Below are 17,612 nucleotides of genomic sequence, written 5' to 3' on the forward strand. Positions count from 1 at the left end.
CCAAAGACAACGTAGTGTGTCTGTGGGGTACAAAGGCAATTTGGTGTGTACAGGGTTCAAAAACAACATGGTGTTTCTACGAGGTATGTCTCCGGGGTCCAAAGACAAAGTAGTGTGTCTATGGGGTCCAAAGGCAATGTGGTGTGTCTATGGGGTTTAAAGAAAACGTAGTGTGTCTATGGGGTCCAAAGGCAATGTGGGGTGTCTATCGGGTTCAAAGATAATGTAGTTTGTTCATGGGGGTCCAACGGCAACGTGGTGTGTCTATGAGGCCAAAGATAACGTGGTGTGTTTATGAGGTCTAAAGACAAAATGGTGTGTCTACAGGGTCCAAAGACAACCTGGTATATCTATGGGGTGCAAACACCACCTAGCCAATGAAGTTATAACCGACCAACAGTGATTAGAAACTAGCTGCCGAGCCATGACCCTAGGAGGGCAGACATATTGAAAATAGGATTCTCCTATTAAGCTGCACCCCAGGCTACACACACAGGTGTAATACATATGTAGGTGCTGTGTTACCTGCCAAGGACTTTGTTTTTCTGTCCATTCAGTCCTATCTGGCACAGCAGGAGATCTGAACTTTCTCTACTGTGGTTACAGAGGAACTTTAGTCCTCTTTGGGTTTGACCCCCTCCCTTCTCTGGTACTGGCATTTTTTTTTTACTCTGGTGCATGCACGGATGTACTGACGGGCTCTGCCTAGCCTTCGGGTCCCAGTAGAGCCCTGTGGCACATCTGTGCATGCTTGGGGGTAAGGAAGTGTTCCATACATGCTGAGCATTGGAATTTCCTTACAGGTCATCTTCGTGCATGCAAAGGGTTCTGCCGGGACCTAAAGCTTGTGAGCATGTGCAAAATCCATGCAGGGGAGTGTAAATGTAATTCTTGCCTAGGTACAGTAATGTAAAAAAAAAAAATATATATATATATATATACAAATATGAGAAGTGGAGCAGGGAGAAGGCAAGTTTATATGTAGGGTGAAGGCCTGCTCCATGGAACCTCTGCTCCATCACACAGCCCTCTCTGGCAGGGGAGGAGACCTGTTTTTTACCTGCCGAAGTTAAGCAACATGTACAGGTCTTGTCCCTCCCCTAGCCTGTGATTGGACAGTGAAAGGAGAAGCAGCAGATTGATGAACTCATCTCTCTGCTCTTTCCTCCTATCAGCATGCTACTTACATTGCAGCACTACTGACTGGCTCCTTCTTCCCTTGTCTGAGCTCTGCTGCACAGGAGTTGCAAGAAGCCCGTTCCACTCTTTGCAGTCTATAATAATAATAATACCATTAATGATGTATTATTGAATATAGAGCTGAATTTGCATCTTTTTATATCTGCCTGGAGTTCTGGGGGGGGGGTTAAATCACACAGATCAGGACGCAAAATAAATGAGAGGAGTCACACATGTCAGCAGCATCATAAGATCATTTCACAAAGTTTCTGCGTTCTGGAAATGGCATCGCCGAGGCGCTTCATCTGCGTGGAAAGATTATTCTCAAGTTTAGGTTAGTCGGCTGCCAAGACACGAGGCAGCGCCGGGAACTTCTGGTGTGAGACATCTGAACTGCGATGGCGGTGTCATCAGAGCCCGCATGCTGCGGATTCATCCCCATTCCCCAGAACTTTCCATCTGCAAAAATTGTGCAAGATGTTTCTAATAAAGCTCTCATCAAACCAAAGGAGGATGGGGGGGGAGCAGAACCACACATGCTTTGCAGGGACGAGAAACACAGAGATTGTTCCCTCTGTACAGCGCTCTGTGTTGACTGTCAACACAAGGCTCTGGGCTGCGATTGGACGCAGCCAATCAGCAGGTCCCGGGCCGTGAATCATTGGCTGGGACTTGCTGACTAAGTTCCGCTGTACACAGTGGGAGCCTCTCAGCAAATCTCGGGCCAATGATTCGCGGCGCTTGCCGGAAGGGGAGCACATGTGCGCGCCCTAAACCTGAAAGTAGGCAGAGACGTATGGGTACGGTGCACCAGCTGCCTGTCCGCAGTACATTGTGGATAGGTGAGAAGTGGTTAAGAACATTCGTTTGATTTTCTATTAGTTAGAGGATCCAAATTCACAATCGTTTTTGATTGAGGAAATTCGAAGGAGAGGAATAGAAATGTTTTCTCGATCTATGAATTTTTGGACAATGTATGTTTTCATTCACAAATTAAATTCATTTTAGAATTGAATGTTAAAGCCAAGGGAAATTTTCTAACGACATTCGTTCATTGATCGAATGTACAAAGAATTTTTTTGTACGAATATCTTCATTCAAAAATCTATGCATGGACAGCGTTACCTTAACCAATCAGGTGGCTTCCCTCTTACAAAAACGGGAATACATTTTAATATAATCTTTACCTTCCTTGTAAATTTTTGTGCTGCAAGGCAGCGCTTCCTGCTTTCTAGCCTAGGCCATGCCCCACAGCCTGCTGGGATTGCTACGTCTCACCTATCCTAGAAGGCAGAGTGTGCAGATCATCGCATCTGTGCACGCATGGCATTTTTGCAAAATGCCGCAAGCCATTATATATATACATATATATATATATATATATATATATATATATATATATATATATATATATATACTTTATTGCCAAAAGAATTGGGACACCTGCCTTTACATGCAGCAGAACTTTAATGGCATGCCAGTCTTAGTCCGTAGGGTTCAGTATTGAGTTGGCCCCGCCCTTTACAGCTAAAACAGCTTCAACTCTTCTGGGAAGGCCGTCCACAAGGTTTAGGAGTGTGTCTATGGGAATGTTTGAACATTCTTCCAGAAGCCCATTTGTGAGGTCAGGCACTGATGTTGGATGAGAAGTGCTGGCTCACAGTCTCCGCTCTAATTCATCCCAAAGGTGTTCTATCGGGTTGAGGTCAGGACTCTGTGCAGACCAGTCACCCCAAATTCGCTCCTCCATGTCTTTATCGACCTTGCTTTGTGCACTGGTGCGCAGTCATGTTGGAACAGGAAGGGGCCGTCCCCAAACTGTTCCCACAAAGGTGGGAGCATGAAATTGTCCAAAATGTCTTAGTATGCTGACACCTTAGGGCCCATACACACTATTAGATTTTCTGCAGATTTTTGTCTTCGGATTTTCCAAAACCATGGTACAAGGGCCTGCCTGATTGCATACAAATTGAAACTCTTAAAGCGGAGGTTCACACAAAAATGGAACCTCCGCTTTTCGGAACCCCCCCCCCCCCCCCCTTCCGATGTCACATTTGGCACCTTTCAGGGGAGAGGAGGGTGCAGATACCTGTATAATACAGGTATTTGCACCGACTTTCGGGCATAGACTCTCGTGGGAGTCTACGCCTCTTCCCGTCCCCCCTGTGCTGTCTGCTGGGAAACACACAGGTCACAGAGACAGCAGGGACCATCTGGATTGTGCAGCGTGACTCGCTCATGCGCAGTAGGGAACCGGGAAGTGATGCCGCAAGGCTTCACTTCCTGATTCCCTTACTGAAGATGGAGGCGGCAGCACCCGAGACCAGAGGGAGAGATCGGCTTCGGGTGCCGACATAGCAGGCGCCCTGGACAGGTAAGTGTCCCTATATTAAAAGTCAGCAGCTGCAGTATTTGTAGCTGCTGGCTTTTAATATAATTTTTTTTTGGCGAACCTCCACTTTAAGGCTTGACCTCATATTATATGGTTTTGGTAAATATGAAGACAAAAATCAGCAGAAAATCGAATAGTGTGTATGGGGTCTAAAGCCTCGTACACACGGTCTGATTGTTGGGCGACAGAGCTTCTAATTTTTGTCAAAAGGGGCGTGTCCCAGGATCTTGTCTTACATACGAATGGTACGAAAATTGTCATTTGACAAACACGAACGTAGAGACGCAGTCATTTCATGTTAGTAGAAGTTTGGCGAGCGTTGATTCGCGATTTTCAGATCGTAGAAAACAAATGCCTTTTAAAATAAGTTCGACATAACTACATGCAAAGCAGCTTCATTATCATTATATTATTATTATATTATTATTATTATTATTATTCATTATATTCATTCATCCCTCCTGTATCTTTTCTATTGTACTGTAATTGTGTTGTTCCCCCCCATACATTGTAAAGCGCTGCGTAAACTGTTGGCGCTATATAAATCGTGTATAATAATAATTATTATTATCGCTTTAAAGAAGATGAGAATTTTGACATTTCATCATTTGTCACAAATGTAAATTCTAGATTCCGAGCGGTAGTTTACAAGACCGAACTCTTCCCAGTCCTTGATTCCGCGCATGCGTGTTTGTACTTTTCGATTTTTGTGTGTAGGATTTGTGTACTGACCATCCAAAAATCAGACGTGGGGCCATCGTTAGCCAAAAATTTACTAGCCATTTGTTGCCCGGAAATTGGAAAACAATTGTTGAAAGGAGCGTACTAACGATAAGAATTTCGGACAATAGCCTGTAAAACGTCAATCCCCTTCTGATTTTCATACCGTGTGTAAGAGGCCTAAAGCCTCGTACACACGATCAGATTGTTGGCCAAAAAAACGTCAGACTTTTGTTTGAAGGGCGTGTGCCAGGAGCTTGTCTTGCATAAAAACAGTACACAACTGTCGGCCAACAAACACGAAAGTAGCGACGTACTACGAGGAATTTCAGCTCTTGGGCGCCACCCTTTGGGCACCTTCTGCTAAAACCTTCTGTTTGGTGAGCATTGATTCTGAGCACGCGTCTTTGTACTTTCAACTTTTGTGTGACAGACTTGGGTACAGATGATAGGTAAATCTGAAAATAGACCGCTGTCCACCGAAAATTTACTAGCCTGCCATCCAACATTTGTTGGCCAAAAGTTGGACAACAATTGTCTGATGGAGCGCGTACCTCCCAACTTTTAGAGATGGCAATGAGGGACACCTATCAGCAAAAGTATGCAGGCATAGGACACACCCCTTGCCACGCCCCCTTAAAGGAGAATTGTACAAAAAATAAAAGATTGGTTCAACCTAAAAGTGCTTTTTCATAGATTAAAAAAAAGTGCATTTTATATACAACTATATAGATCAGACCAAAATGAGGGACAAATGAGGAGGAATGAGGGACATTGCTCCAAATCAGGGACAGTCCCTCGAAATCAGGGACAGTTGGGAGCGATGGGAGCGTACTAACGGTCGGATTTTAGGCAGTCTGTCATCACACAATTCCCTGCCGAAAACCTGAGGCTTAAAGCCTCGTACACTGGAACTAAGGGGCCAAGCCCAACCCCTGAAAAGAAAAACCACATCATAATCCCCCCTCCACCAAAATGGTTTGGCCCAGTGCACAAAGCAAGGTCCATAAAGACATGGATGAGCAAAGTTATTATTATTATACAGGATTTATAGTGCCAACAGTTTGCGCAGCACTTACACAAATGGTTCTTTGTTACTTTGCGCTAAGCATTAATTGCACCACCATGCACCTACAAAAGTAGAGCGCGTTGTTGTGCGTTGCGGGAATGCGCTCGCTTTTTCAACTGCGAACCCAGCCTTAGCAAACTAAATATCACTCACTGAGGGCTTCCATCTGATTCCCATGAAGATTAATTAAGTAGATGAACTCATGGGAAAAAAAAAAAAGCGCGGTGAGGATCTCTTACCCGCGTCTCGGTAACCTGGCATTACCCCCGTATTGCGTGCCATGTGAACACCACCAAATTACAGTCATAAAAAGCCACCACTTCAAAGGCTTCTGATTCCTCCTCTTGACGGAGTCCCGTGCCCCATTGTGCCATGGTACGCGTTACCGTCTGCGAGCTATAATTTGGCACGGCGCATCATTAATGACCCGAATAGTGGCTGTTTCACACATACATATTTAATTACAACAGCTGAACAAATTACATATTTATGATGTCTAAAGCCGGCCTGGCACAGACATTCATTTGTAATGCACGCAGGTACAGGAATCCCATCTGCAGCAGCATCTGTACAACAAGAGCTCACAATTACCCATTGTATGTGGCCAGACCTGGAAGGGGCCGCCCTCCCTCCCTCCCTCCTTCCTTCTCCTCCGCACAGCAGCCAAACCACCACTTCACCGCGGACGCAAACCCCCCGTTCAGGCCGAAGAGTAGTCCTTTAAAGCTGCAAAAATTCATGGCTGGCAGCTCAGCTGCCCTCACCGATTTTTTTTCATTCCTAATCCTGTAAATGGTTACACCTCAGAATTACGGATACTGCACTTTTCCTGTTCTATGGTGCTGAGGATTTAGCACATGGCGCCAAAACTTATAGAATGGATGAGTAGGGAGACCGGAGACGGGCAACAAAATCAGATGGGCCAATTACACCTCCGTGTTGCAACAATGTGTGCGTTACCGCACAGGACAAAGCACATGGCGCCAAAACTTATACTATGGATGAGTAGGGGACCCGGAGACGGGCAACAAAATCAGACGGCCCAATTACACCTCCGTGTTGTGACAATGTGTGCGTTACCGCACAGGACAAAGCACATGGCGCCAAAACTTATAGTATGGATGAGTAGGGGGACCGGAGATGGGCAACAAAATCAGATGGCCCAATTACATCTCCGTGTTGCGACAATGTGTGCGTTACCGCACAGGACAAAACACATGGCGCCAAAACTTATAGTATGGACGAGTAAGGAGACCGGAGATGGGCAACAAACTAAGACGGCCCAATTACATCTCCGTGTTGCGACAATGTGTGCGTTACCGCACAGGACAAAGCACATGGCGCCAAAACTTATAGTATGGATGAGTAAGGAGACCGGAGATGGGCAACAAAATAAGACGGCCCAATTACTTCTCCGTGTTGCGACAATGTGTGCGTTACCGCACAGGACAAGCATTGCGGTGCCATTCATTTTGAAAAGCACCCCAAGGCTCTGTTCACACCTATGCAGGTGCAACGGTGCCCATGTGTTTTTGCGCCTTGCCTCTAGAGCAGGCCCATTCATTTTCCCTTTATTACCCTTTTCTTATAAATGGTACCTCACCAAAACGCGTGGTACTTTGTTATCAAAGTTTTGGTGCATGCGTTCATAAGCGTGTTGCCAAGATGTGTTGTGGCCATAGCTCCCAACTGTCTCTGATTTAAGAGGGACCGTCCCTCATTCCCTCTTTCCTCCCCATTAGTCCCTTATTGTGGTCTGATGTCTATAGTTGTATATAAAATGCACTACTTATCTAACAATAAGTGGTTTACAGAGCTAAATCTTTCATATAATTTTTAAATTGCTGCACTTGTCAATTTCAAAAGCCAATTTAAAAGAATAATTAGCGCAATTCTCCTTTAAGTTCAGGGGGAGGGGGTGTTGCATGCATACTTCTGCACTGCTATCAATCTATCCAATCAGGACCTGAGACACCGGCTGGAGCTGCTGTGTTCGGCCTGGCGCAGGAACGATCTGGCTCAGGTAAGTAAAAGAGGGGCTCTGGGAGGGGCTGGTGCACTACAAGAGGTTTTTCACCTCAATGCATAGAATGGTGAAAAACCTTGAGGGATTACAACCCCTTTAATGAGTGTTTTATTATTTAATCCATTCTTTAGCCTTATTTGCACCTCGGTGCTACCGGTCCCTTCTAGCTTCCTTCCAATGTGCACTCGCTTCAGTGTTGGTTGCACATCATCGCTCTGGATTGGCTCCGGGATGGTGACCACCATGTCTACATAAGGTGTGTCTGCACAACCCCCCTATAGCAGTGATGGCGAACCTTGGCATCCCAGGTGTTTTGGAACTGCATTTCCCATGATGCTCATGCACTCTGCAGTGTAGTTGAGCATCATGGGAAATGTAGTTCTAAAACATCTGGGGTGCCAAGGTTCGCCATCACTGGCCTATAGTCACCATCGGGGTGACAACATGGAAGGACAATTGGGAGACAGGGATGGAGAGTTGTCACCCTATAAAAGGAAGTGACATTGATGGCAGGATCACCAGGGATTCTTTCCCTGGCCAGTTTTTTCCCGCAGTCAGACATGGACGCTGTTTGGTAAACTTCTGATTGGCTGACGCGGATGGAAATGCATTTGTGCAGTTTACACAGCTCTGGTAAACTCAGCTAACTTTATAAAACCGAGGGGCAGCGGCGTTGTGGATTTATGGCGGCGGGATAAATTATGCATCAGAGAGATATCAGATGTATGTGTCTGTTATTGATTGAAACGTCCTGAGTGAAAGGAAGAATTATAGAAAGGCATCGCAGAGCCTGAGAATGACTGAACACCAGAAGGACGGCAAATTCCGCAAACAGACAACTTCACCGCGACTTCACCGAACGGCCAGACTGAGCGCTGCTGACGGCACAACTCTCACCGCATAGAGAAGACCAACATCTCATCCATCGCCTCTATTCCTCAAAGACCAATTTCAGCATTTTTTTATTTTTTATAGCTAACAATTAATTTGCTTATCAAATGGGTAATTACATTTTTAAATACAGTAAAACCTTTGCGAGCATAATTCGTTCTGGGGACATGCTTGTAATCCAAAGCACTTGTATATCAAAGCAAAATTCCCCATAAGAAATAATGGAAACTCTGATGATTCGTTCCACAACCATTTATTCTTAAATCCTTCAGATTATAGTCCATATAAAAAGATTCTAGCAATGTGATCAGGTTGTGTAACCATAAAATGTCCATCCACACATGGAAGCCTCCACAAGGGGATTAGGAGCAAAATTCAGCTGGAGCTCCAGAGTATAAAAGAGAAGAGAGGCGCCTCTAAGTGTAGCAATATGGTTACATTTAATGAAGGTACAACATTTAACAACTGACATGGTTGAGGATTAAAAGAGGCACATCTAAGTATGCAGGCATTCGGGGGTAAAGCTGTCCACATAGACCGCCCTCCGCACCGCCGGTGTTCTGTCAACAAGTGTCCGGCCATCGGATAGTGTCCGCCCCGTACTGCGCAAGCGGAAGCCTGCATACTTAGATGTGCCTCTTTTAATCATCAACCATGTGAGTTGCCATATGTTGTACCTTCATTATAGGTAACCATATTGCTACACTTAGAGGCGCCTCTCTTCTTTTTTATACTCAGATGTGACATGACGCTACTTGTATATCAAGACACAATTTATTTAAAAAAATGTGCTTGTCTTGCAAAACGCTCTGAAACCAAGTTACTCTCAATCCAAGGTTTTACTGTAAAACCTTTCCATTTTAATTGCATACCATATATTAGACCCAGTATTGCCATCTGGGACCCTCTGATTCTCTATGCAATGAAGGCAAATCATGGCTGGTGGGAGGGGCCGGCAAAGTGTTGTACATAGCTTCCTGAAAACATGAGTGTAGTAGCTGTGTACTTGGGGCATAGTAGCGGTGTACTATGGGTGTAGAAGGGTCGTAATAGATGTGTAGTATGGTTCTAGTTGTGGTGTACTAGGGGTGTAGTAGGGGTGTAGTCGCAGTGTAATAGGGGTACAGTGGAGGTGTACTAGGGGAGTAGATGCAGTGTACTAAGGGTGTAGTAGTGGAGGTGTACTAGGGGTGTAGATGAGTTGTACTAGGGGTGCAGTAGTTGTGTAGTGAAGGTGTATTAGGGCTGTAGACACAGTGTACTAGGGTTGTATTAGTAGCTGTGTAGCAGGGGTGTAGATGCGGTGTACTAGGGGTATAGCAGTGGGGCAGTGGAGGTGTACTAGGGGTGCAGTCATGGTATAGTAGGGGTGTAGTAGGGGTGTACTAGGGGTATTGCAGTGGTGTAGTGGAGGTGTACTAGGGGTGTAGTAGTGGTGTACTAGGGGTATAGTGGGGCCGTAGTAGTGGTGTGGGTGCAGCAGGGGTGTAGTCGTGATGTAGGAGGGGTGTAGTCGCTGTGTACAGGGGGTGTAGTCGCAGTGCATTAGGGGTGTAGTAGAGGTGTATAAGCAGTGTACTAGGAGTGCAGTAGTCACAGTGTAGTAGGAGTGTAGTAGCGGTGTACTAGGGCTGTAGTAGCGGGGTGCGCGGAGTAGGGGTTTAGTCACGGTGTAGTAGGAGTGTAGTATCGGTGTACTAGGGGTGTAGTGGGGCTGTAGTAGCGGTGTGGGTGCAGTAGGGGTGTAGTCGCTATGTAGGACAGGTGTAGTAGCGGTGTACTAGGGTGTTGTAGGAGTGTAGTCACGATGTAGGAGGGATGTAGTAGCGGTGTACTAGGGTGTTGTAGGGGTGTAGTATCAATGTATTAAGGGGTGTAATATTGATGTCTACTACAGTGTATTGCAGCTTTTAGAGGGATCCCACAGCTTCCTTCGGTGTGGAGCAGCTGCCTACTCAGCGTTGGTGTACCCCATCCAGACACCACTACAGCTCCTATACCGATAGGATGGCCCCAGGATGCCAGCACTACTTGTAATGCTTCCTATGTCCCTAGTATCCCTGGCCACCTTAAAACAGCACAGGATCCCGGGCAGCGCGGGGTTAATCTATACATCCCCCAACAAATGAATTTTCAGAAGCCCGGCGGCTGTAATTAGATTGGTCGCTGGCCGCTCCTCTGACACGCGGCTCCATGCGAGGAGCAGAAAACATCAGATCTGATGAAACTTTCAGGAACTCCAAATCAAATCAGATTCCGGCTCCATCTGCTAAGTGGAATCTACAATCAGGGCCGGGAGTATCAACCATTTATAGAAGTGGATTCTTCCTCGCTGACCTTGTATAAACCGGCCCGGGGGCCCCGTCCATCCCGCCCCCCACAAAGCCGCATTTATTGATGGGGTTAGGATGGGCGTAGGCATCTTCTTAAAATTGCATTGTGCGCTTTTGATGCATCTTTCTTGCATTAAAATGTGACAATGTAACATTTGTTTTCTGTCCATTTTCCACACACTATGGGAGTTGATTTACTAAAACTGGAGAGCGTAAAATCTGGTGCAGCTCTGCATGGTAGCCAATCAGCTTCTAATGTCAGATTGTTCATTTAGGCTTTGACATTAAAACCTGGAAGCTGATTGGCTACCATGCACACTGTGAATTGGCCCTTATCACATTTTTCAATGTATTAACATTGGCTATAAAGTGACTTTTTTCTTTTTACAAAAAGCACACAAGGGCCTGTTAACACGTGAGGTTGGAGGGGAGGTAAAACCCCATGGTTCAGCCGTGGTATTACCGCTTTTACCTCTTGGGAGGAGTTATGCAAATACAAAATAGCATAGATGGGTGGATGTCAGTCTGGAGGAGTGGGCGTTCATGGGCAGGCTGGATTTGCATGCAGACCACCCTAGATGATTCTGCATTTCTATGAATGAAAGGGACGGGCCAAGGACAGTCAGGCTGTGGATGAAAGCACAAGATGACGTGAGATGTTCTCCAGCCAGGTAATGAGGCGGGGCTCTATCTGACTTGCTGCAGCTTCTAATGCACATTGTGAGAAGCTCACAGTGTGCAGTGAGATCACAGTAAGCCTTTTTGGTCCAGGAGAGGAGTCTGTTCCTGGGTGTGCTGATGAATCTCCATCCAATATCATAGCAGGAGATAACAGGAAACTTTAGGATTTGGCACTCGCTCATTCCAAGCCCCTCCCTCTCCTTCTTGTCTGTCTCCTTTTTAAAAGCTAAATCGGCGGCTGGCGTTGTGAAGATGACATCCTGACGGATGAGATTGCTTAAATTGTGTTTTGTTTAACATAAATCTCCTAATAAAACATCAATAATTTATAAAACAATTATTCTGTCCAACGTGAATTTCTGATAGATGATTGATCCGCGCCTCGCTGACTGATGTCTGCTGAGCCTGTGATGGATACGGTACCCATCCGCGAGCGCCGGCTGCCGTCTATCGCTCTTCCCTTCAAACAGGTCCATTTTTTTTTCTCCTCTTACTAAATTATTTACATACATCCAGGATCCTCTCCGTCCTGCCCGTCATATTTTACCTCATCCGCCCTGCCCGCCATTCTTTACCTCATCCGCCCTGCCCGCCATTCTTTACCTCATCCACCCTGCCCGCCATTCTTTACCTCATCCGCCCTGCCCGCCATTCTTTACCTCATCCACCCTGCCCGCCATTCTTTACCTCATCTGCCCTGCCCGCCATTCTTTACCTCCCCGGTCATGCCCGCCATTTTTTACCTCCTCCGCCCTGCCCGCCATTCTTTACCTCCTCTGCCATTCTTTACCTCCTCCGTCATGCCCACCATTCTTTACCACCTCAGTCCTGCTCACCATTCTTTACCTCCTTCGTCCTGCCTGCCATTCCTTACCTCCTCTGTCGTGCCCATCATTCTTTACCTCCTCTGTCCCACCCACCATTATTTACCTTTTTCCGCTCTACCCGCTACTCTTTACCACCTCTGTCCTGCCCGCTATTATTTACCTCCTCCGTCCTGCCCACCATTATTTACCTTTTTCCATTCTGCCTACTACTCTTTATCTGCTCCATCCTGCCCGCTATTCTCTACCTCCTCCGTCCTGCTCGCCTTTGTTTACCGCCTCCGTCCTGCCTACCATTGCTTAACTCCTCCATCCTGCCCACCATACTTTACCTCCTCTGTACTGCCCACCATTATTTACCTTTTTCCGCTCTACCCACTACTCTTTACCTCCTCTGTCCTGCCCGCTATTATTTACCTCCTCTGTCCTGCCCGCTATTATTTACCTCCTCCACCCTGCCCGCTGCTCTCTACCTCCTCCATCCTGCCCACCATTGTTTACCTCCTCCATAATGCCCACCATTCTTTACCACCTCCGTCCTGTTTGCCATTCTTTACCTCCATCGTCCTGCCCACCATTATTTACCTCCTCTGCTCTACCCGCCATTCTTTATCTCCTCCGCCCTACTTGCCATTCTTTACCTCCCCCGCCCTGCCCACCATTCTTTACCACCTCCATCCTGCCTGCTAGGCAGGAAAATTACCAGGGGCTTCAGCCTGAAGATAAATTTGATAACCCCTCCCACATTTTAAAGTAAGTCCATCCCAAGCTCCACTCAATGCCCCCCCTCACCCCTGCCCAATGGGAGCTGGGCCTGTTCTAGTGACGTCTGGTGGGTGGCGGACAGCAGCACAGCAGGTACGGAGGGGAGGGCTTTAAAACAGACCTGGAAGCCAGAACCGGAATTGGATTGAGTCCACACTAAAGCTGGTGTAACCAGCCCCCCCCCCCCCCCAATAAATTTATAATTTGGTTTCTGCCATTCTTGTTCTGGGAACTGCCTGGTGAGTGAGCGGTGATGTGACCAGGGCCAGATTGGGAATAAACACCAGCCCTGGAAATAATTTCATACCAGCCCCATAGCATTATTATACTAGCCTAACAGCACAACGTCATTATGTTCTTGCTCATAAAAGGGAAAAACATGCATTTAAACGCACATTTGAAGTATGTATGTGTATTATATATAGATAAGACAGAATATATATATATATATATATATATATATATATATATATATATATACATATATATATATATATATATATATATATGAGCAAATCAATATTAAAAGTGGTAAAAGTGGAGCAATCATCAAGGGGGACCCCAGGAACTCTGGGGATGTGGTGGGGACTCTGGTGACAAGAGACCACCTTCCGCAGAAAGCATACACTAAGGGGGGGGTTGCTAATATATGGGGGGAACCTTTTATATCAGTGCCCCTTACATTATTGTATTCACTCCCCCCTTACATCAGTGACCCCCCCTCAGACTGGCCTGGCGGCGCTGTCACTGACCTCCTCTCAGGTGCACCGTGCAGAGCTCAGTCAGACGGCTCCAGGTTGGTGGCTCTGGTTTTATCCTATAGTCTCCTCTCCACAGTCCACACACATCTGACTTCTCCCATGACCCCCATCCCGGCGGCACTCCCACTCTTGACTCCTCTCCAGACTCCCCCTCGGAGACTGCAGACATGATAAAAGACAAGAGATAGTCAGAGGTTGCGGACATGATACAAGAGATGGTTAGAGGCTGCGGACATGATACAGGAGATGGTCAGAGACTGCAGACATGATACAAGAGATGGTCAGAGACTGCAGACATGATACAAGAGATAGTTAGAGACTGCAGACATAATACAAGAGATAGTTAGAGACTGCAGACATGATACAATAGATCAATGCATCCTCACCAGTGCCCATCAAATGCAGCCTCATCAGTGCCCATCAAATGCAGCCTACCAGTGCCCATCAATGCAGCCTCATCAGTGCTCATCAAATGCAGCCTAACAGTGCCCACAAAATGCAGCCTCATGGTGCCCACCAATGTAGTATACCAGTGCCCATCAATGCAGCCTCATGGTGCCCACCAATGCAGCCTACCAGTGCCCACCAATGCAGCCCACCAGTGCCCACCAATGCAGCCCACCAGTGCCCATCAATGCAGCCCACCAATGCCCACAAATGCAGCCTACTAGTGCCCATCAATGCAGCCCACCAGCCTCCACTAATGCAGCCTACAAGTGCCCATAAATGCAACCTACCAGTGCCCATAAATGCAGCCTACCAGTGCCCATCAATGCAGTTTACCAGTGCCTGGATGGATCACACACAGAGAGGCGATCTCCCGCTGTGTCATGGTCGGAGCTTGGCTTTAAATATCCCGGCGGCCACTATAGCAAAGGACTATAGCAAAGTCCCACCTCCTAGACCGGCTCCTATGACACATCACACTGATTGAATTGGATCAGTGTTCCATGTATCACAGGAGCCGGTCTAGAAGACGGGACTTTGTTAGGGCAGTACGGTTACTTTGTGACTTAAAACAAGGAGAGGAGGGAGGGGAGGACACTGGCACTTGAGCTTTGGCACCCGGGCTGCCCAGGATAAGCCCTGCTGCAGCCACAGCTCAAAGCGGCCCAAGGGCAGGCGGCCTACCGGGAGATTTCCCGCTATCCCGATAGCTCAGATTTCCTGGCCAACCCCAGGCCTTGGGACTTGGGGCTAATAATTCTGAATGAACAATACAAGACCTAGGGGCTTTTTGGGGGCCCGCTCGGGGCTATAGCCCGGGTCAGCCCCCCCCCCCCGATGCTACTGACTGCCTGCCATTCTTTACCTCCCCTGTCCTGCCTGCCATTCTTTTCCTCCCCTGTCCTGCCTGCAATTCTTTACCTCTTTCGTCTTGCCGCCACTTTTACCCCCTCTGTCCTGCCCATTTTTTATCACCTCCACACTGTTGGGTGTCTCATCTTCAGAGGGGATGGTATTGCTGGGCTGAAATGATAAGACCCCATGCTAATAGGGCAATTACCATGGTTACCATGAATGATGCACTTAACACTTTGCAAGTCGTTCAACAAACCAGCACATCCAGAAAAAAAAGACCTCTCAACTTTTATAGCTTGGACATTATCTTCCAATAGCATATGATGACCAATATTACCAGATGGCATCTGTCATTTTTTATGGTGTGGACTTGCAGAACACAAAGTTGACTTCTTCCTAGTGTATCTGAATAATAACAATAAGCAGATTTCTGAGCTGTTTCCAAATGCCCTGAGAGAAGAATACGCCGCGTATCACGAGACACAAACACACTTCATATTGTTGTACAAACATTGCCTCACAACCTAAACTATTTCAGGGAAGGGGGGCGAGGTGTCGGCAGCCAAATAGAGAGAGTGCGGTCTCAGGAAAGAGCCGGGTACAAGACTTGACTACAACACACCACTTGCTAGGAACTACAAATCGCAACATGAAAAGTTAAATTGTATGGAAGGGCACTACTTTTCTTTCATTTTGGATAGAGTGTGGAAGGGCTCGACTGGAAGTTTGCCACCTGTTGATCACGTTATGCCCATCGATTGTAAGCAGGTGATAGGTAGATGTCAAGCGGCCCCACCGTGCCTCCTCTTAGATCTCAGATCAGAACAGCAATGCAAATGCTAAATCGTAGGAAGTCCTCCTTGGCTATGACATCTCATACAATCACAGCCAAAGGAAGAGCTGGGAGGACTTCCCTCACTCTGCCCAGCATCTGATGTCCTAGAGTGAGGAGATATTGTGGGAGAGGAGTAGAAGGTTGGACTAGAAGGGGAGTTTTGCACGTAGAAAGGACAGGTGTGTTGGGGATGCCAAAACTGATCTTTACCTCTCCAGGGAGAGTCAATGGTGATCACCTCTGCTCTCGTCCTTCTCCCTTGGAAAAAGAGATATCTAAATGGGCCCTTCATAGAGAATCTGAAACAAAACAAACCAATCATGCGCTTGCCACCGCAAACAGAGGAGGGTGGCTCCCAGTTATGCTGTACGTGTGTGAGGGGGGACTTTGATGGACACCTTGATGTAAGAGAGGCTTGATGGGGACCTTGATGTAAAGGAGAGCTCTGATGGGGACTGTAATGTAAGGGGGTACTCTGATGGGGACCTTGATGTAAGGAAGGGCTTGATGGGGACCTTGAAGTAAGGGGGAGCTCTGATGGGGACTGTAATGTAAGGGGGGGCTCTGATGTGGACCTTGTTGTAAGGAAGGGCTTGATGGGGACCTTGATGTAAGGGGAGACTCTGATGGGGACCATGATGTAAGGGGAGACTCTGATGAGGACCTTGATGTAAGGAAGGGCTTGATGGGGACTATAATGTAAGGGGGGCTCTGATGGGGAATATGATGTAAGGGGGGGGGGGGGCTCTGATGGGGACCTTGATGTAAGGAAGGGCTTGATTGGGATTTTAATGTAAAGGGAGGCTCTAACTTGAGACCTTGAGATAAGGGAGAGTTTTGATGGTGACCCTGATTTAAGGGGGGACTCTGATGGTGGCAATCATGTAATGTTCTGATGGGCTCCAGCTTATCTGGAATATCTTTGCTTTGTTTTACTGAAGTTTCTCTCCGTTGCTCTGAATTATAGCTTGATGATTGCAAAAAAATTCAAAGTAAAATTTATACATTCATTATTATTATTTTTTTAATTATATAACTGATTTTTTTGGCCTATAAGTATTTGTGAAAAATACGACGTGGCCCTCATACTAAAAACTTTGGAGACCCCTGCATTTAAAAAATAGCAAAATGCTCCAGGCCCAAGTGGCTTGTTGAGCTCTTGTTGCTGGAAAAAAGCTACAGGTCCTAGCAAGGCCAGGACTGAGGACGTTCTCAGCAACTAGAGGCTAATCCTCTGAGTAACAATTTGGATTCTTCTTGGCACATTGTTCCCTCCATCTCAGCCTGTGCTCTAACAATACAACACAAGGAAGTTTCAGCACGAGTGTTCCGATCCTGTGTGAAGAGCCGGCCGAGGTGTGGGCGCAGCTACACAAAGCTCTCATCGCCTCCCCGCTGTTAAGGGAGTTGTCGGAAAGGATTGCTTTCTATTATTCTAGGGGCTCTGTTTTTAGGAAAAGGAGAGAAGCAGAGATGAAAACAGAATTCCAGGCAGGCTCTGGGCACAAACCTTCACACAGCTGCAAAGTCACAAGGCTGACCAGCCATTGGGCCTCATCAAACAATCTTAAAGAGCGGTTCCAGGCCCCAAGAAAAACGCTATCCAGTAAAGGCATCCAGCAAAAAAATGCACCCAATAAATGTATAAACCCAACCATTAAAATTTCACATAAAAGTTAACGTATTTTCAAAAGCAATTTGCTATTTCTTTTAAAACATTTGCAGCTTTCATTAAAATAATTCCAGGTGATCCTGCCACAGAGATCCTTGTTCAAGTAATTTGTAAGTAGTGTAGAAACACCGCACTCCTGACAGCGCAATCTATAATAATAGT

General features: G+C 46.6%; 1 protein-coding gene across 11 annotated transcripts in view; it reads right to left on the minus strand.

Moving 5' to 3' along the window:
• NFIA (nuclear factor I A) overlaps nt 1–17,612 on the minus strand; it is a 715,521-nt gene that overhangs the window by 307,670 nt on the left and 390,239 nt on the right. For 7 of the 11 annotated variants that reach the window (XM_077450586.1, XM_077450590.1, XM_077450588.1 and 4 more), the window contains exon 3: nt 13,633–13,800. The exons of the other annotated variants lie outside the window; for them this stretch is intronic. In XM_077450586.1, coding sequence (XP_077306712.1) covers nt 13,633–13,800 — 168 coding nt within the window. The remainder of the gene's footprint in view (nt 1–13,632; nt 13,801–17,612) is intronic. 11 annotated transcript variants of the gene reach the window in all.

Source organism: Lithobates pipiens, unplaced genomic scaffold (genome assembly GCF_037356315.1).
Source record: "Lithobates pipiens isolate NorthernLeopardFrog02 unplaced genomic scaffold, aLitPip1_a1.2 Scaffold_23, whole genome shotgun sequence".
Classification (NCBI taxonomy): Eukaryota; Metazoa; Chordata; class Amphibia; order Anura; family Ranidae; genus Lithobates; species Lithobates pipiens.